This window comes from Rattus norvegicus, chromosome 10 (assembly GCF_021556685.1).
Source record: "Rattus norvegicus strain SHRSP/BbbUtx chromosome 10, alternate assembly SHRSP_T2T, whole genome shotgun sequence".
NCBI classification, from domain to species: Eukaryota; Metazoa; Chordata; class Mammalia; order Rodentia; family Muridae; genus Rattus; species Rattus norvegicus.
The window spans coordinates 88,562,016-88,586,624 of record NC_141543.1 but is presented as its reverse complement, the minus strand read 5'-3'; the positions used below and the strand labels follow the sequence as shown (position 1 = coordinate 88,586,624).

At 52.1% G+C, this 24,609-nt stretch overlaps 1 protein-coding gene and 1 pseudogene across 1 annotated transcript; one reads left to right on the top strand and one right to left on the bottom strand.

The window, feature by feature from the left end:
• LOC108352126 (dual specificity protein phosphatase 26 pseudogene) lies at nt 1-1,268 on the bottom strand (annotated as a pseudogene).
• A 5,435-nt stretch (nt 1,269-6,703) lies between these two features.
• Gpr179 (G protein-coupled receptor 179) lies at nt 6,704-23,335 on the top strand. Its single transcript, XM_087575028.1, has 11 exons — nt 6,704-7,497; nt 9,177-9,285; nt 11,265-11,352; nt 11,880-12,115; nt 12,989-13,057; nt 13,472-13,581; nt 13,719-13,957; nt 14,122-14,260; nt 14,854-14,959; nt 15,787-15,933; nt 17,461-23,335. The coding sequence occupies exons 1-11, from the start codon at nt 6,704-6,706 to the stop codon at nt 22,351-22,353; spliced, it is 6,930 nt and encodes a 2,309-aa protein (XP_087431154.1). The 3' UTR covers nt 22,354-23,335.
• Nucleotides 23,336-24,609: the final 1,274 nt, after the last annotated feature.

Sequence of the window (24,609 nt, the reverse complement as noted above, 5' to 3'; positions counted from 1 at the left end):
CTGTGTTGTTTTCTGCAACCTGTACAACCTTCCTTCGCATCCATGTTGCTGCGTGCGTCCCTGACATCCCCACTGCTCAGGTACTTCAAGGCAGTGGTCCTTTTGTGTGGAAAGTGAGAGAGGGGGACACTTGAACGCAATGAGGGGAAGAGATTCTGAGTCATTTGGGCGTACCCTGCTGGAACTCGGGGATATCCTAATCATAGAACCATGCTCAACTTACAGCCCCACTGCTTCCGGTCAGCAGCCCCCACCGATCACATTGCCCAACCTGGCCCTCCATCCCCATCCACAAAGAGCTACAGTGGTCTTGGGACTCTTGGCTTTCCTGCCACTAGGGGAGGATAGATTGTCTGGCCTTTCTACTACTTGCCTCCCAGGCTTTCTCTTCCCAGCTGGGAGCCAGGAAACCACCTAGGGACCTGGCCTGATCCCCTTCAGCTCATGCCTCTAGACCCTGCCACAGCCTATGGACCAGGGCTAGGAGCTGTCTCAAGAAGCCCTGGTTAGGGGTTGGGGATTTAGCTCAGTGGTAGAGCGCTTGCCTAGCAAGCGCAAGGCCCTGGGTTCGGTCCCCAGCTCCGAAAAAAAGAAAGAAAAAAAAAAGAAAAGGAAAAAAAAAGAAAAGAAAAAAAAAAAAGAAGTCCTGGTTGGGGATGATGCCTCAGTGGTCCTTGACTTTCTTGATGGCCTCCACAAGGGTGAAGTGGTGGTACAGCATGAGGTAGGCCAGCACCAGGGTGGCAGATCTGCTCACTCCCACCGCACAGTGCACCAAGATCCTGGCTGGCTCAGTGCCCAATGGATGAAGTCCGCAGCGGTTTGAAAGTGGACGCTCATGTCAAAGGCTAGCGGGTCGTGAGCTTCAACACCCAGGTAGCGGATGCCCAGTCCCTTGTAGGCCTCAAGGGTGCCTTGCCACCTGCTGTGTGAGGCGTTGAGGACGTGGGTGATGCCCAGGCGACTAAGTTCACGGCAGTTGTTGGCCATGTCCTGGTCTCCGAGGTAAAGGCCCAGCCAGACCTCGTCAGCATGGTTACAGGCTGTCTTGTGTAGAGGAGCCTTTCCAACTCAAAGACATTGAGGAAGGGATGGTGAACACTGGGCATCTCCTCCAGGCTCCCTCGGGTACCAACAGGGGACCTTGAGCTGCTTCGGGAGAAGCGGGCCATAAAAGTCATGGAGGCCCACAGCCAGTTACCGGGGCACATTTTCAAGGTGGCAGGATCTGTAGCCAACGTGGAGTGGTTTCAGCGATGATGGGCTCGGTCACCAGGTAGCTGTTGCTCTTGGTAGCAAGGGTTTCAGATTCCGAGTTGGCCTGCGGGCCCCCCGCAGTCCGGTGCCCATGGCTTCTTCATGGCCCCCACCGCTGCGCCGCCACCCCCGCGCGCAGGTGGATCGCAGCTGTTTTTAAGCCATGACACGTACATCGAAGCAGGTTCCTCTCGGTGTGCGCCCTGGTGACATCCAGGGACACCGTGTCACTCAGCGGTGGGAGCCACCACACCGCAGTGACACAGCCTGCCCCTGTTTACAGCCCCGTGTAGGCCCGCCAAATAAATCATTTTTACAGGTTATATAAGAGCTTCTTCTAAGCCAGATATGGTGTCACATGCCTGTCCCTCCAGAACCTGTGGGAGGCTGAGACAGGAGGATTGTGAGTTCTGTGTCAGCCTAGACTATAAATTGAGACCGGAATGCGTGTGCTACAGTGGTCAGAACCTAGCACTTGACTTAAGAAGTTTCAAGTTCTAGTTAAAAAGATTTAGAGATCCCACAGGAAGTCTGAGTTTCGTCTAGTCCTTCTACACGGTGAGAGTCTGCCTCAGTCATCACCATCTCTGGACTTGAGTACCATTTGTAAAAGTGGGTCAGTCATAATCCCACTGTGACAGGATTTATATGGGGGATTAGGTGGAAAAAAAAATAAAAACACTATACAAATGTTAGCTACACTTAGAAAAAGCTTTTTAAAAGAGGAAGAGCACAAGCACCTCAGGGGAAGAGTATTAACTGATTCTTAGGCCTGCTTTCCTGTCATCTAGCTACCAGTGATACCAAGAAACGAGTTCGTCATTACCCTCTTCTCAGTCAGCACACAGAATCAGCCACATGAACACAGACACAGACACACACACGCACGCACACACACACACATACATACATACACACATACATACACACACACAAATACACACATACATATACCTACACACACATACACACATACATACATACACACATATACATATACACACATGTACACACATATACACATGCATACACACATACACATATACACATGCTCACACACACACACGTGGGGGAGGAACATCCGAGAGGCCAGGGGAACAACTATGAATGAACAGTACCTGAATTCTGTTCCCAGCAGTGTCATTCACTGCTTGACGAACTTAGGAATATCCCTTACCTTTCAGGATCTCAGTTTATTTCTTTTTTAAATTATTTATTTATTTATTTATGTGTCTGAGTATACTGTCACTGTCTTCAGACACACCAGACACCCAGCTCTGAAAAAAAGAAAAAAAAAAAAAAAAAAAAGAGAAACCCTGACTAAGACAAGGTGGTTGCCACCAAACCTGATGACCCATATTCAATCCCTGGGGTCCACATGGAGGAAGGAAAGGACTGACTCCCACAGTGGTATCCCCACATGTGCCTCCACATACACAAATGCACATATAAGGGAAGAGCTAACATGGCAGCTCATACTGTAATTCCAGGATTCAAGAAGCCGAGGCAGGGGGCTGGGGATTTAGCTCAGTGGTAGAGCGCTTACCTAGGAAGCTCAAGGCCCTGGGTTCAGTCCCCAGCTCCGAAAAAAAGAACCAAAAAAAAAAAAAAAAAAAAGAAGCCGAGGCAGGAGACTCACTGTGAGACTGTGAGTTTAATGTCAGTTTGGGCCATAAAGTGAGCATATGAGCATGAAACTATACACACACACATACACACACACACACACACACACACACACCTGGGGGAGGGGAAGGAGAAGAGGGGTGGGGAAGAGAGAGAGAGAGAGAGCGAGCGCAGAGTGCAGTGTAACAGAGCCAGCAGGTAAGACACTTATCACCAAGCCTGTCTGAGTTCAACCCCAGGATACACAGGTGGAAGGAGAAAACCAACTCCCACAGGTTTCCTCTGACCTTTACACATGACATGCATCCGTGCTCCACTTTCTAATACATAAATAAATGTAAAAGCAAATAGGGCAGGACACCAGAAATGTCTCCATTGCTAAAGTGTTTGCGGTGGTGATCATGGAAACCTGGGTTCCAATGCTCAGTGCTCATGTAAAAAGCCAAACAAACAGGAGAAGCCCTGGGGCTGGCCGGCTGGCCTTCCCGTCTAGCTGAGTCAGTGAGGTCCAGGTTCAGTGAAAGCCTTTCAAGGTTAGGTAGAGAGTGGTTGAGAGAGACACTTGCTGTTGACTTAGATCTGCACCGGTGCACATCTTCACTCACAAAAAGGTAACAGTGAACTGTTATCTACTTGTTTGTTTGAGACTGGGTCTCTCTCTGTAACCCTGGCTATCCTGGAATTCAGTCTGTAGACCAGGCTGACCTCAAAGCCGCATAAGTACACCCTCCTCTGCCTCCCAAGTGCTGAGGTTAAAGGTATGCACTATCATGAGTAGCGACGCTTGGAAAGTTTACTGAGCTGACAATGAAACCTGCCTCCATCTTGGGCCTGAAAGCCGTCTTAGAGTAAAGACAAAGTAGGCTCATTCCAGATTATGATTAACCCTCTGTTTCTCAAGGACTGGGCTACGGCCTACCTGTAACTTTAACACACGTGGTTCTAGACTGCCTGTTCCCAAGAAAAGGCAACCATGTCTTTATTTCAAAAAGTTGATAGGACCATCTTGCAACCCTACCTTTTGTTTCAAAAGATTATTATGACTACCTTGTTATGCCTTTGCTGTGCTGTTTGGTTATTTGATTGTTTTTAGAGACAGGCTTTCTCTCTGTAACCCTGGCTATCCTGGAACTCACTCTGTAGACCAGGTTGGCCTCAAACTCCGAGTTCTGCCTGCCTCTGCCTCTGCCTCTGCCTCTGCCTCTGCCTCTGCCTCTGCCTCTGCCTCTGCCTCTGCCTCTGCCTCTGCCTCTGCCTCTGCCTCTGCCTCTGCCTCTGCCTCTGCCTCTGCCTCTGCCTCTGCCTCTGCCTCTGCCTCTGCCTCTGCCTCTGCCTCTGCCTCTGCCTCCCAAGTGCTGGGATTAAAGGTATTTGTCACCACCACCTCAAGTGTTCTACCCCTATACTCCTGCCTTTTTTTCCACCAAATCCCTCATTTGGAAACACCCTATCCTGAGCTATAAAAACCTTGTCTTCCTATGCCGATCTCTCAAACTCTGCCTGTGTACATTAACTTAAAAAAAAAAAACTTGCTTTAATTAAATTGACCATAATGATTTGAGTTGGTGTCAGTGGTCTTCTCACATCTTTGGGATCAATACTGGCAAGATGGCTAAGCAGGAAAAGATGCTTATGGTCCACACCTGACAACCTGAGGCTAGAGAAATGGCTCAGTTGTCAAGAGCACTGGCTACTCTTCAGAGGTCCTGGGTTCAATTCCCCAGCACCTACATGCAGCTCACAACCATTCATAACTCTAGTTTCAGGGGGTCTGGCCTCTCTTATGGCCTCTTCAGACACCAGACACACAAATGCAAATTTTTCTTTTTTTTCTCTTTTTTCTTTTTTTTTTTTTTTTCGGAGCTGGGAACCGAACCCAGGGCCTTGCACTTGCTAGGCAAGCGCTCTACGGTTGACCTAAATTCCCAACCCCAAATGCAAATTTTAAAACATGAAGAACTGCATTTTAATTCCACTACTCAGGAAGCAGAGGCAGATGAGGGGCAGGTGGATTTCTATGAGTTCTAGGACAACCTGGGTCTACATACCCAGGCCAGCTAGGGGATATAGTGAGAACCCTGTCTCAAAAGTGTGTGGGGTGGTGTGGGGTGAAGCGGGGTGGGATGAGGTGGGGTGGAGAGATGGCTCAGTGGGTAAAGACACCTGCCACCAAACCTGACAACCTGAGCTAAAGTCCCAGGAAAGAGGGAACCGATTCCCACAAAGTTAATATCTGAATTCCGAACATTCACCCCAGTAAATAAAAAGATGATATCTTAATTTAAAAAGAAACACAAAACAAACAAAAACAGAAAACAAACAAATAAATGTCAGGGCAGGGAGGTGGGAGGGAGTGGGTGGGTGGGTGGGTAGGTTGGGGAGCATCCTTTTAGAAGCAGGGGGAGGGGAGATGTGATGGGGGGTTTCTGGAGGGGAACTGGGAAAGGGGTAACATTTGAAATGTAAATGAAAAAATATCCAATAAAAATACCAAGTATGGTTAAAAAACTAAAAGAAATAAAAAATAATAAAAAATAAAAAGAATCTCTAGGACAAAAGAAAAGTGGGGAGGAGAACAAGAAGGAGTTGTTTTCACAAAAGAGGGAGAGGTTAGGACAAGAGGAAGATGGAGAAACAGAGGCAAAGCTGTTCCCTTTCTTTCTCTTCCTCCCTCACCCCACCGCACCCCACTGCACCCCTCATTGCTGCTGTGCCTAGCTCTGAGGGCAGGAGGAGAAAAACTAGGGTCAGCAGGGGAATCCGCTCTAAGTGTCCAGCTCTGCCACAGTCCCCAGGGTAATCCAAAGGAGGCGGCTTCACCCCAGGCCTCCGTCTACTCCTCTGTAAGGAAGCATCACTCCAGTTCTGAGGTTGAGTGATAGACGGAGCAAGGGAAGCATAACGAGGGCAGCTATTCGCAGGCAGTGGGTGTCTGAGCATTAGTGCCTGTACCTGAGAAGCAGGGATGAGGAGAGTCACTATACTTGGCTGGGGGATTCATTGAGATTGCATGCAGAAGAAAACATTTCAGGAACTGCCAGTCTGCTAACTGGCTCTCCTGGGCACTCTCTGCCCTACCTTTGCCATTCCCCATCTCAACGCCATTAAGCAGCAGAGTGTCGGGAGTGCAGGCACCAGGAGCAGAGTGCACAGCCAGGACATGCAGCTAGCTCTTTATTAGGCTCTTGGCAGTCGCTGCCAAGAGGCCAAGTGGGGCATGGGGTAGAGAGAGGGACATGGATTCATCTCTGGTTGCTATGGTGCCTCAGGCCGGATTTGCCCATCTCCCCTAATGGAGTGAAGGGTAGAGAGAAGAGGGGGGCAGAGAGAGAACAACTGGTCGGTCCCCTCCCTTCCCCTCTTCTCCTGCTGGAGCAGATGTGGGGTGTGTGTCAGTGCACCGGATCAGAGGTAGAGAAAAGAGTAGCGTGCCAGGATTAAGAGGTTTTGAGATGGGGGGACACCCTGAGTGAGGAGGGGCAGGGCTCTCCTACCTATAACCAGAAGCTCACTGATGACATTAGAGAGGGGGAGGGAAACACAAAGCAAAACAGACTAGAGACAGACACACAGACAGACAGACACACACAGACACACAGACACACAGACACACAGACATAGGCAAAGAGACAGAGAGGCACAGAGAGAGAAAAGGGACAGAGGGAGGGAGGAGGGAGAGAGTGAGGGGAGAGGAAGGGAGGGGGAGGGAGGGAGGTGAGAGGGTGTGGTGTCAGACTGTATACCAGTCTCTACCTGCGTTCTTCTGAGCCACCCAACCTCTAGGCAGCCTGGACTCCAGGGATCTGAGCGCTGCTGCAGAATGAGTGCCAGAGCAGTGGTCCCCTCTTCTCTTGCTTGGGGGCTTCTAAGCTTCTGTTTCCTCTGCAGTGGGGCTCTGGGGAGCCAAAGGCCCTCACGCTCTCTGCCTCCAAGGCCCTCCCAAGCCAAGCCAGGATTTGGCCCCACGTGGATGCCCCCGAAGGGGGCAGAAGCGGCCCTGGCCTTCCTCTACTCTGGAGACGTTCAACAGCTGTCAGGAGCAAACTGTAGCGGGAAGTATGAAGTCCGTGGGGCAGAAGGCAAAGCCGGGGTCCCCCCAGTCCTACAGAGAGCAGCGGGCACCCTGGCCCAGGCTGCCAACTTTCTCAACATGCTTCTACAAGCCAACGACATCCGGGAGGCAAGCGTGGAGGAGGATGTGGAGTGGTACCAGGCACTCGTTCGCAGTGTGGCAGAGGGAGACCCGAAAGCATACAGGGCTCTGCTGACCTTTAACCCTCCACCCGGGGCTAGCCACCTTCAGCTGGCCCTGCAGGCCACTCGGATGGGGGATGAGACCATCCTTCAGGACCTGTCTGGGAACAAGGTACAGGAAGAGAATCCAGAAGAGGATTTAGATAGCCCTGGCCTCCAGAAGCGAGTACTGACCAATGACCTAAGGAGTCTTGACAGTCCCAAGTGGCCACGGGGGGATGGGTATGTGGGGGACATACAGCAGGTGAAGCTATCTCCTCCCTTCCTGGAATGCCATGAGGGCCGGCTCCGTCCTGGCTGGCTAGTCACAGTCTCGGCCACGTTCTATGGACTCAAGCCAGACCTCACCCCAGAGGTCAGGTGAGTGAGTTTGGGAAGGAGTTGATGGTTTGTGAGGGGTCCACAAGTCTTCTGCACTGTGCGCAGACCATTTGGCAAGAGCATATGTGTGTGGGGGACACAGATGTGTGTATGCATTCAGCTGTGTCTATTTACAGCTGGCACTAGGAATCTGTAACTATTAACGTTCTCGGGTGTGTGTGCGCGCGTGCTGTGTGTGAACCAGACAATCCGTGCATATTCATCTGGACATCTATTAGTTCAGTTATTGTTTTATTTGTGTGTGTATGTGTACATCTCCAGTGTGTTATGTTTTCTCTTAAGATAGTTTCTCACGTAGCCAAGGCTGACCTGTAATCCTGATCCCCCTGCCTCCACTGGCAAAGTGCCAGGATTGCAGGCCCGTGCCTGGGTATCTGTTGATGCTGCTTATAGGTTAAGCACAATGAGTGAATGTCTGTGACATGCGTATATACAGGTAAGTACACATACATCTATCTATATGTGTGTGTATGTGTGTGTGCATGTGCATGTGTGTATGTGTGTGTACATATATGTGTGGATGTGTGTATTGTGTGCATGTGCATGCGTGTGTGTATGTATGTATGCATGTATATATATGTGTGTGGATGTGTGTATTGCATGTGTATATATATGTGTGTGTGCGTGTGTGTATGTATATGTGTGTGTATATATGTGTGTGCATGTGCATGCATGTGTGTGTGTATGTGTGTGTGTGTGCAGATGGAGGAGTCTAGACAAGGACGGGTCTTGGTTCTCAGGTCTGAGGTACAGACCGAAGAGTTGGGACCTGAGAACTTGGTGACATTAATAATCCACACTCCTGGCTTCTCAGGAACTACAGGGACACTCCGGGCGGCTTCCCAGGAGGAGAAGAATCCCTGGACGGGGCTTGGAAGCAATGCCCTTTCTTTCTGTCAAGGAGTTGGCTGAGTCCCCAGTGTCATTGCCAATGACAGGGTTCTTAGGAGAGCAGGCTCCATTATCCTATCTAGGATCCTATCTACCACAGTGCTTTGTGATATTCCTCAAAGAACCTTCAGCTAGAGTAAAGGGTCAGTGGCCCCACTGGGAAAGGAGGCCAGGCTCACAGCAGGCAGTGCTGCCTTTCCAGGTCGCTCCTCCTCTCCTCCCCCATTGTTCCCAGAAGACATCCTAGCTCCATGACAGAACTCTCCCAATTCAGTCACAAAAGAGACCACAGGGCTCCTTTGCTGTGATCAGTTCAGACCTGGCCTGAGCAGAGTAAACAGGAGGTAAACAGCAGAGCGAGCGGCATGTGCTGTGCACGTGTGCAAGTGCACGCGTGTGTGCCTCTGTGTGTGTGTGTGTGTGTGTGTGTGTGTGTGTGTGTGTGTGTGTGTGCAATGAACAAGTGTGGAAAATCCCTTTTTCATGATCACCGGAGCTGCGGCCTCTGCATTGTTGACGCGTCCTTTCTACCCATTGATGAGAGCAGAAAATGTTAAGATGTTGGCTAGTGGCGCAGTGGGGACTGCAACCTAGTGGGAGGGGGACTGTCACCGCAGACACAGGGTTCATGGCACACCACAGAAATGGTGTTGTGTGTGTGCCCTCACACCCCTGTGCTAAAGTGTGCAAAACCTGCCCTGCCCCCATAGTCTGGTGATCACTTCAGCATCCCCACTGTGACCCTAACTGCCAATTTGCTGCCCTAGGGGACAGGTGCAGATGGACATCGACCTCCAAAGTGTGGACATCAACCAGTGCGCAAGCGGCCCAGGCTGGTACTCGAACACACACCTGTGTGACCTCAACAGCACCCAGGCAAGGAGAAGGGTCCACTGAGCCCTGCCTTCATTCCCCTTTCCCATCACTGCCAAAGCCACCCTGACATCTCAAGGCTTCAAGGTGGTCCCAAGTGATTGGCAGAGGCGAAAGCATAGACTTTTACAAAGGGAGGCCAATATACAGCATATTCCATCCCTTCTGCCTCTCCCCCAAAAAAGCTATTCCTCATGCCCTTGAAACCTCAGTGTGCCTCCCTGTTTGCCCTGTCACTGTCTATACACTGTACACTCATTGTCTTCAGACACACCAGAAGAGGATCCCATTCTAGATGGTTGAGAGCCACCATGTGGTTGCTGGAAATTGAACTCAAGACCTCTGCTAGAGCAGTCAGCACTCTTTACTGCTAAGCCATCTCTCCAGTCCCTTGTAGAGAAGTTCTTTAAACAGAAAAGTACACAACTCAAAATAGCTTCAGAAAGTCCCTGAAACTGAGCAGATTCACTAGGCTCCTCCCTGCCACAGTAAGCAATAGATGCTGAGTCCCTTTCAGAGGAGTGAACCTGAGCAGCAAAGACTCTCAGAGGAGAAAAGCTGCAAAGACCACTCTGAGACCAGACCAGGGCCTGGGAGAAGCAGGAACTGGCTGAACCCTCTGAAAGAGGTTTAGAGCAACAGAACGCCTGGAAAGGTTGAGCTGCCTACAGGCTGTGCAGTGTGCTAAGCCATCTCTCCAGCCCCCAGGATTCCTCTTTAGGGCAACTTCTGAGCCAGAAGCTTTCCTTCTCCTAGGCCACATGCTTCATATCAACACAGCTCTGAGCTCCTCATGGTTCATAGAGTATACTCCATTGGTATTCACGGAAGTAAATAGAGTTGCTAGTGGGTGTAGGAGGAGGCTAGCCACAGCTAGAAAAGGTCTGGGACGTTGAAGGCGACAAACTCCAAGCCATATGCAGGCTCAAAGCCCTTTACCTCAGAGTGCTCTGAGACACTGACGATGTGCTCAGCTTCCCTGCCCACCTCTGAGGCCTTGTGCTATCCCCTGCTGAGCACACATCAATGGAGGAGGTAAAATAAAGAGCTGACCTTGGCCTCCGGCCACCCCTGTTCCCCTCAGGCTGGTTTTAGGCAGAGAAAAGCAGTCCTATGTAAAAGCCAGATAAGTCCTGATGGAAGAAGTTGCCCCTCTCTGGGGTCTTTTTTAACTTCCTTGTCTTAGGATTACTGTTGTGATGAAACATCATGAGCAAAGCAACCAGGGGAGGAAAGGGTGTAGTTCACTCCTGTTCAGTTCCATAGAACAGCTCACATTAAAGGCAGTGAGGGCAGGAAAGGACGAGCAGAGCAGGAACCTGGAGTCAGGAGCTGATGGATGCAAAAACCATGGCGGGATGCTGCTCATGGCTTGCTCCTTATGGCTTGCTCAGCCTGCTTACTTATAGCATCCAGCACCACCAGCCTAGGGATGGTCCCACATCAATCATTAATTAAGGGAATGCCCTACAGATGGACCCTATGAAGGCATTCTCTCAGTTGGGGCTCTCTTCACTCTTGATAACTCTAGCTTGTGTCAAGATGACATAGACCAGCTATCACATCATCTGTGTACCAAGTGGGGGTGGGTCATGGGAACCCTCTGAAGCAGGGGGTAGGTACACACAGTATGATGGAGCTCTGAACTCTCTCTGTCTTCATTCCCCACCCCCACCCCACCCCCTGGTAACTAGCCCAAGCAAGTGAGGCACCAGGAAATGGGACTCAAGGTTCCTGCTACCTCCGGTCAGAACAAAAGAGTTGTGTATCCTGAACTCTTTTCTTGGATAAACCTGGTAGGGCCTAACAGCAGGGGTGGGGAAGTTTTCAGATGAGGAAGGGCTAGGCATGAACCAGAGAAAGCTTCTGGTGAAATCTCCTGGAATAAACACAGAAGCCATGGATGGAGGGGGCCCTTCGAAGTGGGGAAAGCTTTCAGAGAAAAACGTCGTACAAGCGAATGTCATTTGTCATCCCCACAGTGTGTCCCTCTGGAGGGTCAGGGTTTTGTCCTTGGCCGCTATCTCTGTCGTTGCCGACCTGGATTCCATGGAGCTGGTGGTTCTGGGGGTGAGTGGGAGAGGGCTAAGCAGAGGTTTGGTAAGCCAAGGTGAGCTGGGATGAAACATCTTTGGAAGAAAGATGGATTGAAGGTGACCCTGGGAGGAAGTGGGAGCTCAACAGGAGAAAGCCAAGAGGAGAGGCTGAGTGGGGTGGTGCGAACTTGTAGTCCCAGCGCTTTCAAGGCCGAGGCAGGAGGACTGCCATGCATTCAAGGCCAGCTTGGGCTACAAACAAAGACCCTGTCTCAAGAGAAAAGGAGGGAGAGAGGGAAAATGAGAGAGTGAGAGATCAGCAGGGCTGTTTGTAGGTGTCTTCCTTTGGAGAACAAACCCAAACACATAGGTATGAGACAAGTTAGCCTTAGGCCTGGCATCGCCTCTTCCTGATACCCTGTCCTTCATGGGGCATAACACTTTATTTTTACTCCTGGGGCCATAAGCTACAGGAGGGCATGGAGCCCTCAGGACCCAAGGCTAGAACTTCAGGTACCTCCAGCTAAGCTCTCCTCCTTACACCCCTCTTGTTCTTTGCAGGGTTAGAGGAGAGTGCTACTCAGACTGCTGGGCAATTTGGGTCCCCACAAGGCAGCTTAGGGAAGCTGCTAGGATGCCAACCATGTCCTGAGGGCTGTACCAGCTGTCTGGATGCCACACCATGCCTAGTGGAGGAGGCCCGGGCGCTGAGGACAGCAGTGCTGGCTTGCCAAGCCTGCTGCATGCTGGCTGTCTTCCTGAGTATGCTGGTTGCCTACCGTTGCCGAGGGAGCAAGGCAAGAAGGCCCCTCTGCACACACATCCAATCCATCTCAAGTACAGAACTAAGCCTTGGGAAAACGAGGGCCAGTCTTGCCTCTTTACACCTGAATGTGTGACATTAGGCAGTGACCTCTCTTATCTTAGACCTGTTTTGCCTCTGCAACATTGTATTTGATTCAACAAATACTAGTGGAATGCTTACTCAGTGTAAAATACAGCAAAGGCACCCTGCAAGAGTAGCAACCCGATCCCCAGGGCAGGGAGGAAGCAATGAGACAGGCCAAGGATGGATGTGGTCTCAGGTGCCCTGGGAGCTCAGACAGGGGACACAGTTATTCTGGAGGAGACAGCCAGGGAGAGAGTATGAAAAGTGATGTTGGGGGTGGGGGTGAGGGCTGGAGAGATGGCTCAGTGGTTAAGAGCACGGACTGCTCTTCCTGAGGTCCTGAGTTCAATTCTCGGCAACCACATGGTGGCTCACAACCATCTGTAATGGGATCTGATGCCCTCTTCTGGTGTTTCTGAAGACAGCTACAGTGTACTCATATACATAATAAATCTTTTTTTAAAAAAAAGAAAGAGAAAAGGAAAGGTGATGCTGGAGGCAGGCTTGAAGGTTAACTGACTTTTACAAGAAAAAGGGGACATCTTATTCTAGATTAAGGTACAGTTTGACCCAAAGCTTGGAGAAATGCCAGAGGCCCTTTCTCCCTCCAGCAACCTCTGCTGTGAGCCCAGTGAGTGAGACTGGACAAGTGGCTGTGAACAGAGGGTGGAGCTAGATGGGGAAGCCCAGGGCCAGAGTGAGCTTCCTGATGGATCCAGGCCAGGCTCGGCACTCACACCCTGTTCACGCCCTGCTCACACCTGTCTCCCTGGGCTAACAGAGAATCCGGGCATCTGGGATCGTCCTCCTGGAAACCATTCTTTTTGGATCCTTACTTCTCTACTTCCCGGTGAGTCTGTGACCTGTAGTCAGCCTCTCTTCTTAGTACCCCCACTCCCAAACCCTCTTTCAGAATCCATCCCTGCCTTCCTAGGAAGATTTGATGACTTTACATTCCCCCCCCTGTCTATTCCCACAAACGGCCTAGTGAGCGCTGCAGGCAGAGATGCAGACTGGGAAGAGTTTTCTGACCTGCTGTGTGGTTTAGGACACGTTTTGGTTTTGGGGAGTTTGTTTCGTTTTTTTTTGTTTGTTTGTTTGTTTGTTTTGTTTTGTTCTGTTCTGTTTTTTTTTTTTTAACTCTTCACAAGAGAAATGTGAGGCCTCCACTGTGGGACTGCCGGGAAGGTTGGTCATGTGACATATGTGTGCTTGAAGTAAAAGTGCAGCCCAGAACAGCTGTCTCAGTCCCCTTTGCCACCAGGTATTCATACTGTACTTCAAGCCCAGCGTATTCCGCTGCGTCGCTCTCCGCTGGGTCCGGCTGCTGGGGTTTGCCGTCGTCTATGGGACCATTATCCTCAAGCTTTATAGGTAGGGCCCTGATAGACCTTGCCACAGCTCTGCTTACCCCAAGCCACCCAGTTGAAGGCAAACACGTAGTGGGCAGGAGGACAAAGGACAGAGTGCGGGGCTTTGGCCCCATCCTCCGTGTACCTTACTCCCCTCAGGGTGCTCCAGCTGTTTCTGTCTCGAACTGCACAGCGCGGGCCGCACCCAAGCAGCGGGCAGCTGCTGCAGCGTCTGGGGCAACTCCTGCTTCTGGTATTGGGCTTCCTGGTCGTGTGGACAGCGGGCGTTCTGGAGCCAGGCATCCAGCACACACCTCTGGTGACCCGGGGTCACACCCCCACTGGCCGCCATTTCTACCTCTGTCACCATGACCACTGGGACTACATCATGGTTGTGGGTGAGCTGCTTCTGTTGAGCGGGGCTCGGCCTCCTCTGGCTCCTGACTATTCACCTCCAGGGTGTTCCTTGTGCTAGCTCGCCCTACATCTGGGCTACCCAGCACACTTGGTTTTGGAGAGGGTCAGCAGGCTGCTGAAATGGCTCTCTCTCCAATCTCCACAGCGGAAATGCTGCTGCTCTGTTGGGGCAGCTTCCTCTGCTATGCCACGCGGGCTGTCCCCTCAGCCTTCCATGAGCCACGCTACATGAGTATTGCCCTACACAATGAGCTGCTGCTCTCTACAGCCTTCCACACAGCCAGGTGAGGACTAGCCCTTCTTCCTGAGACTCCTCCCACCTGGCCAATGTTCCCCACCTCTAGGTGAGTGGTCCATCTAAGAGTAACCCCTGCAATCCTGCTATGCCCAGCAGGACCTCACACATACCCTTCCTATACTCCAGAACTCTTTCAGAAGAGACGCCCAATCCATAAGAAGTATGTCTTGTCCTAATCCCATGTCCCGATCCTAAGTGTTTTTTCCTCAAGCCCTTGCTCCCTGCCTACTCCTCAGTCTCCAGAGCAGCAGGCTGGCTGTGGGACCTGGGTCTGTGATGGGAGAAGGCTCAAATCACACAGTGATCTCAACGGAGTCCTGAGCACAGTATTATCGCCTGGGCAGGCAGGGGCAGTGGGGTGGAATCTCTTATGAGGACACTTCAGAAAATAGAATTAATGGGAACCTTAGGATTATATCTGTGAGGGAAGAAAGAGTCCTCTGCTGGGCACTGCCAGGCAGGGGCTGGGGCTGGGACAGGGGCAGGGGCAGGGACTGGGGCTGGGGCCCAGAGTTAGTGAGGTGAGGCAGGCAGGCTACTCCCCACACTGATGATCTCCCTGTTCCATCTGGCCCTCAGGTTTGTGCTGGTTCCTTCCCTGCACCCAGACTGGACCCTTCTCCTCTTCTTCCTCCATACCCACAGTACAGTCACAACCACACTGGCTCTGATCTTCATCCCTAAGGTAAGGTCTTTCCCCTACTGCATAAGGCCGTCCCTCAGCCCCTGGTGAAGAACACTGTGGCCCTGAGACCTCAGCACCCACTTCACAGCAAGCAGAATGACTCGTATCCCAGGCAAGCTGGGAGAGGAGCAAGCCCTTGCTTCTAGTTCCCATGCAAACAGCATAGAGCTAGGGATGGAAGAGGAGTATTTGGGGTGGGGAGGTGTTGTTATTGTTGTTGTTATTGTTGTTACTGTTGTTACTGTGTTGTTGTCTTTGGGGTTGTTTTCTTTTGGTTGGTTGGTTGGTTTTTGTTTTTTGTTTTTTCTTTTTTCTTTTTTTTTCCGGAGCTGGGGACCAAACCCAGGGCCTTGTGCTTGCTAGGCAAGCGCTCTACCACTGAGCTAAATCCCCAACCCGGTTGGTTTTTTTTAAGACAAGGTTTCTTTGTGTAGCCCTGGCTGTCCCGGAACTAGCTCTGTAGAGCAGGCTGGCTTCTAACTCACAGATATCTGGCAGCCTCTGCCTCTTTTTTTTTTTTTTTTTTTTTTTGGTTCTTTTTTTCGGAGCTGGGGACCGAACCCAGGGCCTTGAGCTTCCTAGGTAAGCGCTCTACCACTGAGCTAAATCCCCAGCCCCTCCAGTGTCTTCTAATCCAGCTGGTAGACCTGAAGGTGTGCAGAGCGGTTCATAGTGGCGGGATGGGGAGCGAAGACCATGCCTAGGGACACTGTACTAGTCCTCGCTGAGGAAGAATGGCGGGAGCAGAGAAGGGCTAAGGTGGAAGACTCATGAACTAAAGGCAGAGTAGGTTTGTCTTCTCCCATCCCCACACCTGTCTTGGGCAGTTCTGGAAGCCGGGGGCACCTCCCCGGGAGGAGATCTTGGATGAAGTGTATGAGGATGAGCCGGACCTGCATCGCTCAGGCTCCTACCTCAACAGCAGCATCGCCTCAGCCTGGAGCGAGCGCAGCCTGGATCCAGGGGATATTCGGGTAGGCTCCTCCTCCCCTCCCCCGATTTCGTTCAGATCACCTTTTTTTTTTTTAAGTTGTGTTTGTTTGGTTTGGTTTTAAAAGACAGGGTATCGCTATGTCTCTGTGTATCAGAACCCTCACTGTCCTGAACTTGCTTTGTTGACCAGGCTGGTCTCACAGATCTCTGCCCGCCTCTGCCTTCTCAGTGCCCAGCCTGGATACCAGCTTTTAAGGATTAAGCAGAGGAACACAGCTGGGCTACCACTGGCTTAGGGTACCACAGAATCACCCCAAGGCCTCCCTCCCTCCAACTCTGTACCTCCCTTTTCTGCTACCCTAGACTCACCTACTGTACAACATTAAAAAGAACCCCCAAAACCCAGATGCATAGACTCTGAAGGCCCAGGCCCAGTCATGAGTGGACTCTTAACCCTATGTCATCATGGGGTGGAGACAGACTAGAAAAACCTTGAGTGCCCAGCAAAGTGGAATGACCCTAAGGGTCAACTGTAAGAGCTAGGAAGTTTCAACAGAGTGGCGCCAGGATCCCTTTTCTTTCAGTGGGCCTTAGAAAAGAGCGGCTCTCTGGAGGACAGCTCTGAAAAAACAGGCTCCCTTTTATTTTTCTTCTCAGGGGCATTATATAGAGCCAGGGGTTGGGAGAAATCAGGAGACCATGCGGTTTTATATATAACCCAAGGCAAAGAAGCCATCTTGGGGAGCCACCAATCGACCCTTTGCATCTCCCAGTTCCTCATCCCAGCAACCTGTGCAGGTCTCTCCCACAGCCACCTCATCTCCTGAGCCCCACCTGGTCTGCCTTTGTACTCCTCTCTGAATTGAGACGTCAGAGCAATAGCCAAAGCCATCCCACCCCAGTCCCTCCCTTTTTAGACCACACGCCACTCTGCTCCCTTGTGCCGGCTTTGGAGAGAAATTCAAAGCACAAAAGTCTTCATTGACACTGATGTGTGGCATCCTTCCACCCACCTCCTAGAATGCTCTAAGGAAGTGAACATGGGTCACACAGAAGATGCAGAGGTGCCAGGGTGTGGTGGCCCATGCTCTTAATCCCTGCTCCTGGGAGGCAGTGATTGGGAGAGGGCAGCCTGGTCTACAGAGTGAGCTCCAGAACAGTCAGGGCCACAGATAGAAACCTCATCTCAAAACAAACAAACAAACAAACAAACAAACCAAGACCCCGATACAGAGGCACAGAGAGAGGTCAATAAAATAGCTTTGAGATGCCAGCGGGTTAGGAGTCTCGTGCCCAGTCCTTGCCCCAATGCTGGCCATTTCCCAAGAGATCACCGTGCTCCAGAGAAGTGAGAACACTCTGAACCCTGAGGGCGAAATGGAACCAGATAGAAACCAGCTTGGTTCTGGTCTTGCAGGGACAGAGTGGTGACTTCTGAGTTTAAGAAACAAGAAAGGGATACGACTTGGTAGAAAAGTGATTTCCCCAGAGAGAATAGTTTGACTGGGGGTGGGGGGTGGGCTCGGCCATCTCAGAGGTGGCTCTGCTGCCGGCCCCCTTCCTTGCAGGATGAGTTGAAGAAGCTCTATGCCCAGCTAGAGGTCCGAAAGACCAAGGAGATGGCTGCCAACAACCCCCACCTGCCCAAGAAGCGGGGCAGCTCACGCCAGGGATTGGGGCGCTCTTTCATGAGATACCTAGCTGAGTTCCCAGAGGCCCTGGCTAGACAGCATTCTCGGGACTCAGGCTCTCTAGGCCTCAGCAGCCTGCCAGGGTCTTCTCGACGAAGGCTCCTCAGCTCCAGCCTTCAGGGAACAGAGAAGGCACCAGCCCTCCGCAAGACCCGCAGCACGTACGAGCATCACAGGGAGCACAACACTCCTCCCTCTGAATCCTCGCTGAGGCGGACCCTGTCCAAGAAGGCCTCACCCACAGAGGGCCAAGTGTCGGTAGAGGGGCCCCCAGCCCTGGGCTTCAGATCAGCCAGTGCCCACAACCTGACAGTGGGAGAAAGACTCCCTAGAGCCAGGCCCATGTCCCTGCAGAAGTCACTCAGTGTGGTAGCTGGCTCCAGGGAAAAGGCTCTGCTTGTGGCTAGTCAGGCCTACCTGGAGGAAACCTATCGGCAGGCAAAAGAGAGAGAGGAAAGAAAGAAGGCTGAGGCAGCCATGGTGAGCCCGGTGCGGAGGCCATCAGCCAGGAGGCTGGAATGGCCTCTTAGGGCCCCTCTGTCAGCCCCACCTTCTCCTGCCAAGAGCAGCAGTATGGAAAGCTCTCATACCCCGGGGAGGCCTCATGAAGAGGCTGGGAGAAGGCTGCCTCACCCACCCATCCGGCACCAGGTCTCCACACCCATCTTGGCTCTGTCTGGGGCCTGCCTGGGAGAGCCAAGAATGTTGTCTCCCACCCCAACCTCCACATTGGCTCCTGTTCTGTTGCCAGCTCTGGCCCCAACCCCTACCCCTGTTCTGGCACCAGTCTCAAAGCCCCCCCAAAGCCCTACCCTTCTCACTTTCATCTGCCCCTGGGAGAATGCAGAACTGCCAGGCAAGAAAGAAAATGTGGTTCAGGAAGGCCCCGCAGGGCCAGAGCGAAGCAGTCACACACCTGCCTCAGCTCGTACCAAGATCTGGAGGGCCCTGTCTGTGGCAGTGGAGAAAAAGGGGACTGGAGAGAGTGAGGCACTCACAGAGGGTGGACACGTCCAGGGGGAAGCAGATGATACAGATGAGGAAAAGTCCAAGGTCTTCTCAAAGTCTCACAGCCTCAAGACCCCTCTGCAGCAGGGTTCCGTGCGCAACCTGGGTCTGGCCATCAAAGCTCTGACCCGTTCTAGAAGCGCCTACAAAGAGAAGGACGGTGGAGAGGGCACCCCTGAGACGGAGAAGGGAAAATCGACAGAGGTAAGCACAGGGGCTCCACCCCGATCTCCCAGGCTAGGCCGGCCCAAAGCAGTGAGCAAACAGGCTGCCCTCGCCCCCTGTGAGGATGAGGAGTCCCTCCAGAACCAACAGAATGCTCACACCAGCCGAATGCTGCACGTTTGTCAAAAGGAGGGCAGCCGAGAGCAAGAAGATAGAAACAAGAGAGCATCCCAGGGTCCAGGGGAGCGGAAGATTGAGAGAACTGGTAAAATAGCGCTTGCCACACTGAGGCAAGTTTTTGGGGAGAAAAATGCTGAACAAGCAAAGGAATCCCCTGTGGGATATAAAGAGGTGCCCAGCCTTGCCCTCCAGCCCCTGGGCAGTGCTGACCACAGGGTGGCAGAGGTGTGCCCCTGGGAAGTCACTGAATCTGAATCAGGAATGGGCCCACAAGAGAGTGTCGACAAGGCCAAAATCTGCTCCTGGGAGGGGACTGAAGGAGGAGGTCTTGAGAAGAAGCCATCAAGACAAGTATTAAGTAGGTCCTGGGAAGAGAGAGAGAAAGTCCCAGGGGAGTCAGAACCTGAAGGTGCGGGTACCATTACTCGGAAGAAGCCCGAGAGGCTGGTCCGAGGCCAAGAGGCAGTGTGTCCTTGGGAAAGCCCCGACTCTGGAGGTCAGTCTCCTCAGTTGGTGCACCAGGATTCTGACAGAAGCCAGGGCAGGCCTGTGGTAGTAAGCAAAGGAGAAAAGCATCCAGGGGCTCTTTTGCCTGATGCTGCTAAGGCAGAACTGTGCCTGTGGGAGATGAGGGATGTGGGGGAGGGGACATCTGCTCAGAGGGTACAGGAACTCCCTGAAGAAAGGCATAAATCCCCCAAGAAGGCAACCTTCTGGAGAGAACAGAATCTGGGCGGGGACCTGGTGTCACTTTGTCCGTGGGAAAGTACTGATTTCCGGGGCCCTTCAGCTGTCTCACTTCAAGCCCCAGGGAGCTCAGGGAGTTTTGGCAGTGGCATTACAGAGATATGTCCTTGGGAGGCAGGAGAGCTGTCTAATGACAAGAAAGCAGAGGTCTGTCCCTGGGAGCTGGGGGATGAACTAGCAGGTACAGAAGCACTGAATCAGGGAACGGATAGGGAATCTCTCCCAGGAAAGGAGGCTGCCTCCAGAAAGGGATGCTCAGTAGAGGTGGGGGGACAAACTGCAAGGGCAAAGTCCGCAGTCCGTCAAGGGCAGGAGTCAGTGTGCCCCTGGGAGGACGAAACCCCTGAGCAGTCCAGCCCACATCCAGACAACTCTTCATCCAAGGCTGGTGAGAAATTCCTAAGCAATGCGGGTAGCCAGGTACTGCAAGTGTGCCCTTGGGAAGCCATCGAGCCAGAGGAAAGGCAAGCAACACCTTCAACAGTCGAAATCTGTCCATGGGAAGTGGACGGACGAACAGAGACCAGGGCATCAGAGCACGCACCTAAGGAAGAAGTTCAAAAGGATGAGAAGAAAATGCCCGGGAGAGCAAGAATCCAAGCACGGGAAGAGACTGAGGGGCAGATCCAAAAGCAGGAAGCAATCTGCCCCTGGGAGAGCACAGACTGTGATAGCACCTCCCAAAGAACCACAGAGAACCCCCAAGCCACTCTCCAGAAGCAAGGCAGCATGGGGGACAAAGCTGCTGAGATCTGCCCATGGGATGTGGAGGAAACAGCTCAGAAGGCCAAGATCTGTCCCTGGGATGTGGACACTGGGGCTGGAGAGGAAAGGACTGTTGGAGCTGAAGCCTCTAGGATTTCTCCAAATGATGCAAGTCAGACTTCTGCAGATGCTGGACCCAGTCAGGTAGCTGGTAGTGCTCTGAAGAAGCCAGAGAGGCTCAGCTCAGAGAAGGAGGTGGTCTGTCCCTGGGACAGCATGAGCCCAGGGACATCCTCTCAGCAGCCGGACACTTTGAACACTGAGAACGTAAAAGATGAACTCCAGGAAAACGTGAGTCCCAGGCTCTTAGAGGTGTGTCCCTGGGAAACAGAGGAAGTCCCTGTCAGTGAAAAAGCCAAGATCTGTGCCTGGGAATTGAATGAAGGCACCGTGGGGAAAGGACTGGAGGGAGAGACGGAGAGTGAGCCAGCACAGCCAAGGAGAAAGAATCCAGAAAAGGCAGAATTCTCCTTCCAAGAAGAAGGCACATCAAAGGGGGATACAAAACTCTGCCAGGAAGAGGAAGCAGAAACTGCCTGTTCTTGGAAGCCACCTGCCCAGGTCTCCAAGGCCTCAGACTTACCCAGCAGCAGCATTAGTCAGGAAGCAGAGGGACAGTCCTGGGAAGCAAGTGACAGTGCATCAGAGAAGGGAGACCTGAAGACAGGTTCTCTCCCGGAATACACCTCCCAAGGAAAAGTTGCAGCTTTAAAATCACAGTGCTCTGTTGATGGGGGAAGAGCAAGCTCGGAACTCCAGCCTGACTGTCTGCGGGAAAACATGGTAGCAGCAGACTCTTTGTCCCATCCACACAGCCAGTGCCCTGACCAACCTAGAGCCAGCTCCCAGGCACCGCTCAGCTCAGAGGGTGGGGCTGCTGAGCTGTGCCCATGGGATGCTTCTGACCCGGATCTGTATAAACCTGACCGTGACACCAAGGTTGAGCTCTGTTCCCAGAGGGTGACTGGGAGACTTACAGAGACAGAGACATCAAGACAGGATGAAGAGGAAAAAACTCAGGAGGAGAAAGAAAGGGCCCCTGGAAAACGAGAGCACGAAGGTGTGGCAGTTCAGGAGACGCCACAGACCAGCAACGTTGGGAAACAGGAAGCCATGTGTCCCAGGGAGAGTCAGGACTTTGGGGTACAAGCAGCTACAGATGCTTCTGATGGAAACAAAGGCAGTTCTGAGGACGTGTGTCCTTGGGAAGCAGAGGAGGTTCCTTCTACCGAGAAAGCAGAGATCTGCCCCTGGGAAGCAGGTCCAGGAGCAGTGGGGGAGGAAGCGCTGGACCTGGGGCAGGATGGAGAGTCTCAGGGGGCGGGAGGGGTTGAAAGACACCTCTTAAGAGCAGCAGAGGCAGTCTGCCCCTCAGAAGGCTCAGTGTCGGCGGGGCTCTACCCCCAGGAAGACCCAGTAGACACAGACCGCCCCAAGGTCAGTCTCCATGGAGCAAGCCGCCAGGGAAAGGCGGAACTATGTGTCTGGGAGGTCACAGACCCAGAAGGAAATAAAATCAAGGGCACCATGGCAGACATCTGTCCGTGGGAGGAAGCCAGAGCCCCACCTGGGGAATCTGGCCTCCCGGCTTTACCAGTAACCCAGGCAGATGTGCCCGCTGCCCCTGAGAAATCAGTTTGCCTCTCAGTACACACACCGTTGGAGAGCTCTCTCCCAGAGAGCAAGAGTGTCCGCCCAGACGTCAGCAAGCCGCCTGGCACCTTCCCCCCGGAAGGTGTGGGAGAACAAGAACCTTTGGAACCTGAGCCTGGAGCCAAATCAAGCCCCAAAGAAGCGGAGGCTCCAGAGTCGTTGTCCTTAATTGAAGACCAAGGACAAATGGCTTCCGAAGCACAAGCTGGAGATCTCAGTCCCCCACCTGACTATCCTTGGGACTGTGAATGACTGCAAGGTGGTGGGGTCAGAACTCCTTCAGGACACTTCCCAAGTTGAGCTGACTTAAAGATGTTTGAATACTTCCTCAGCCCAAGAGGCCAGATGGGGCAACCCATTCAGAAGGAACTGTACAAGAAGGGTTGGATCCCAGGGCTGGCTCGCTCTCGCTCTCTCTCTCTCTCTCTCTCTCTCTCTCTCTCTCTCTCTCTCTCTCTCTCTCTCAGGAAATGGAAACTAGATCTTTACCTTCTAAAGAATTCTGCCATCCATCCACCCAAGGTAGCAAAAAAACTAAACCATTTGAGTCAGTAGCAATCGTGGGATTGTGGGCAAGAGAATTTTATAAGGCCATGTAGTTCAGGATGAAATGTGGTGCTGGAAAGATGGCTTAGTAGTTAAGAGCACATACTGCTCTTGCACAGGACCCAGGTTTGAATCTTGAGATCCAAGCCAAGACAATCGGCTTATAGTCCCTTGCAACTGCAGTTTCAGGGAACCATCCAACTGCTTTTCTTTTCTTTTCTTTTTTTAAAGATTTATTTATGGGGTTGGGAATTTAGCTCAGTGGTAGAGCGCTTGCCTAGGAAGCGCAAGGCCCTGGGTTCGGTCCCCAGCTCCCGGGTGGGGGAGGGGGGTTTATTTATGTATGAGTACACTGTAGCTGTCTTCACACACACACCAGAAGAGGGCATCAGACCCCATTAACAGATGGTTGTGAGCCACCATGTGGTTGCTGGGAATTGAATATTGAATTCAGGACCTCTGGAAGAGAAGTCAGTGCTCTTAACCTCTGAGCCATCTCTCTAGCCTCCAATTTCTTCTTCTGGTCTCTGAGGCCACCTAGATTCTTGTGCATATATCTTTACAGGACAGACAGACAGACAGACACAAAATTAACATAAATATTTAAAAGATGAAAGCTAGGGGCTGGGGATTTAGCTCAGTGGTAGAGCGCTTACCTAGGAAGCGCAAGGCCCTGGGTTCGGTCCCCAGCTCCAAAAAAAAAAAAAAAAAAGATGAAAGCTAAATCAGAGAAAAACGAAGACAAAATGTGTGTCTGGAGAGAGCCTCACAGGCCTAGGCCTTGTCCCTCCCCCCAGCCCTTTCCCTCACAGATGGTCCCATGGAGCAAGGCTGGTCTAAAAGTCAGTATGTGGCTAAGGCTAGCCTTAATCTTCTGGTCCTCCTGCATCCACCTCCTGGTGTGTACCACCATGGCCAGTTTACTCAGTGGTCACAGAGCTTCCTGTATGCTAACTCTGTCACCTGATCTATATCCCCAGCCCAGTCCTTATCTTTCTGTGGGTCTGTGTGGTACAGGGAACGGAACCCTGGTTCTCTGGAATACTAGGTAAGCACCCTCCCACTAAGCCACACCTCCAGGTCAAGGGTCTTGTCATTTGACTTGACTCTTCCATTTCTGCTTTACTTCTCCTATGTGCCCTGACGGTTGGCTGAAGTAGCAAGTCAGACACTCTGACATTTAGGTCACAGCTGGTATCCAAAGTGACAACAGAGAACAGAGAAGGAAAGACACTCTACTCTCTCAGGGCCCTCCCCACAATGGACAAGGTGTTCTTCTTTCCCCATGTCCCCAGTCAGCCTCTTCCCATCTTCCTGCCCCAGCTCTTACCATGTCCAGGGTCTACCTCACTGCCTCCTCCTCCTCGTCTTTCTGCAGTCAGCAAGGGGACCTCCTTTTTAGTAACTATAACTGGAGCCAAGGGGAAATCTCTGGTTCTCAAGCAAGAATCACTCTTACTCACTCATGCTCCTTCCCAGAGGAGTCTGGGAAAGAAAAGAGGTCCTGTTCAGAATCCCAACCTCTATCCTCAGAAAGAGTAGCGCTCCCCAGGGCCAGGAAGGGCACCCCACGAGTACAAAGCCTCTTTCTTAGCTGTCTACTTTGGCTCTCCTCTCAACAATCAGCTCAGGCTACCTTGCTTAAGCAGTGTGAGATCACAGGGTTGGTGCCAGATGATATTACCAATGGACACTAGGAAGGAGAAAAACTTAATACAGTGGTTCCTGCTTGAGACAGGGAGACGAGGTGAAGACAGGCAGGCCAATGTGGCAGAGCCTGCAGGGACAAGAAAGACAACTGTCAGTCCCACCCTCTAACCGTAGTGACATAGGTGCTGTTTAAGAGCTGGAAAACCGGGCTGGAGAGATGGCTCAGCAGTTAAGAGCACCCGACTGCTCTTCCAGAGGTCCTGAGTTCAATTCCCAGCAACCACATGGTGGCTCACAACCATCTGTGGAGAG

What these genes read in the sequence shown, in the direction of transcription:
- Gpr179 (XM_087575028.1), top strand. Translation starts at nt 6,704, where the DNA reads ATGAGTGCCAGAGCAGTGGTCCCCTCTTCTCTTGCTTGGGGGCTTCTA. An exon ending in GACCTCACCCCAGAGGTCAG is followed by an intron (nt 7,498 to 9,176) that starts GTGAGTGAGTTT and finishes TTGCTGCCCTAG; the next exon opens with GGGACAGGTGCAGATGGACA. An exon ending in CCTTACTTCTCTACTTCCCG is followed by an intron (nt 13,058 to 13,471) that starts GTGAGTCTGTGA and finishes CTTTGCCACCAG; the next exon opens with GTATTCATACTGTACTTCAA.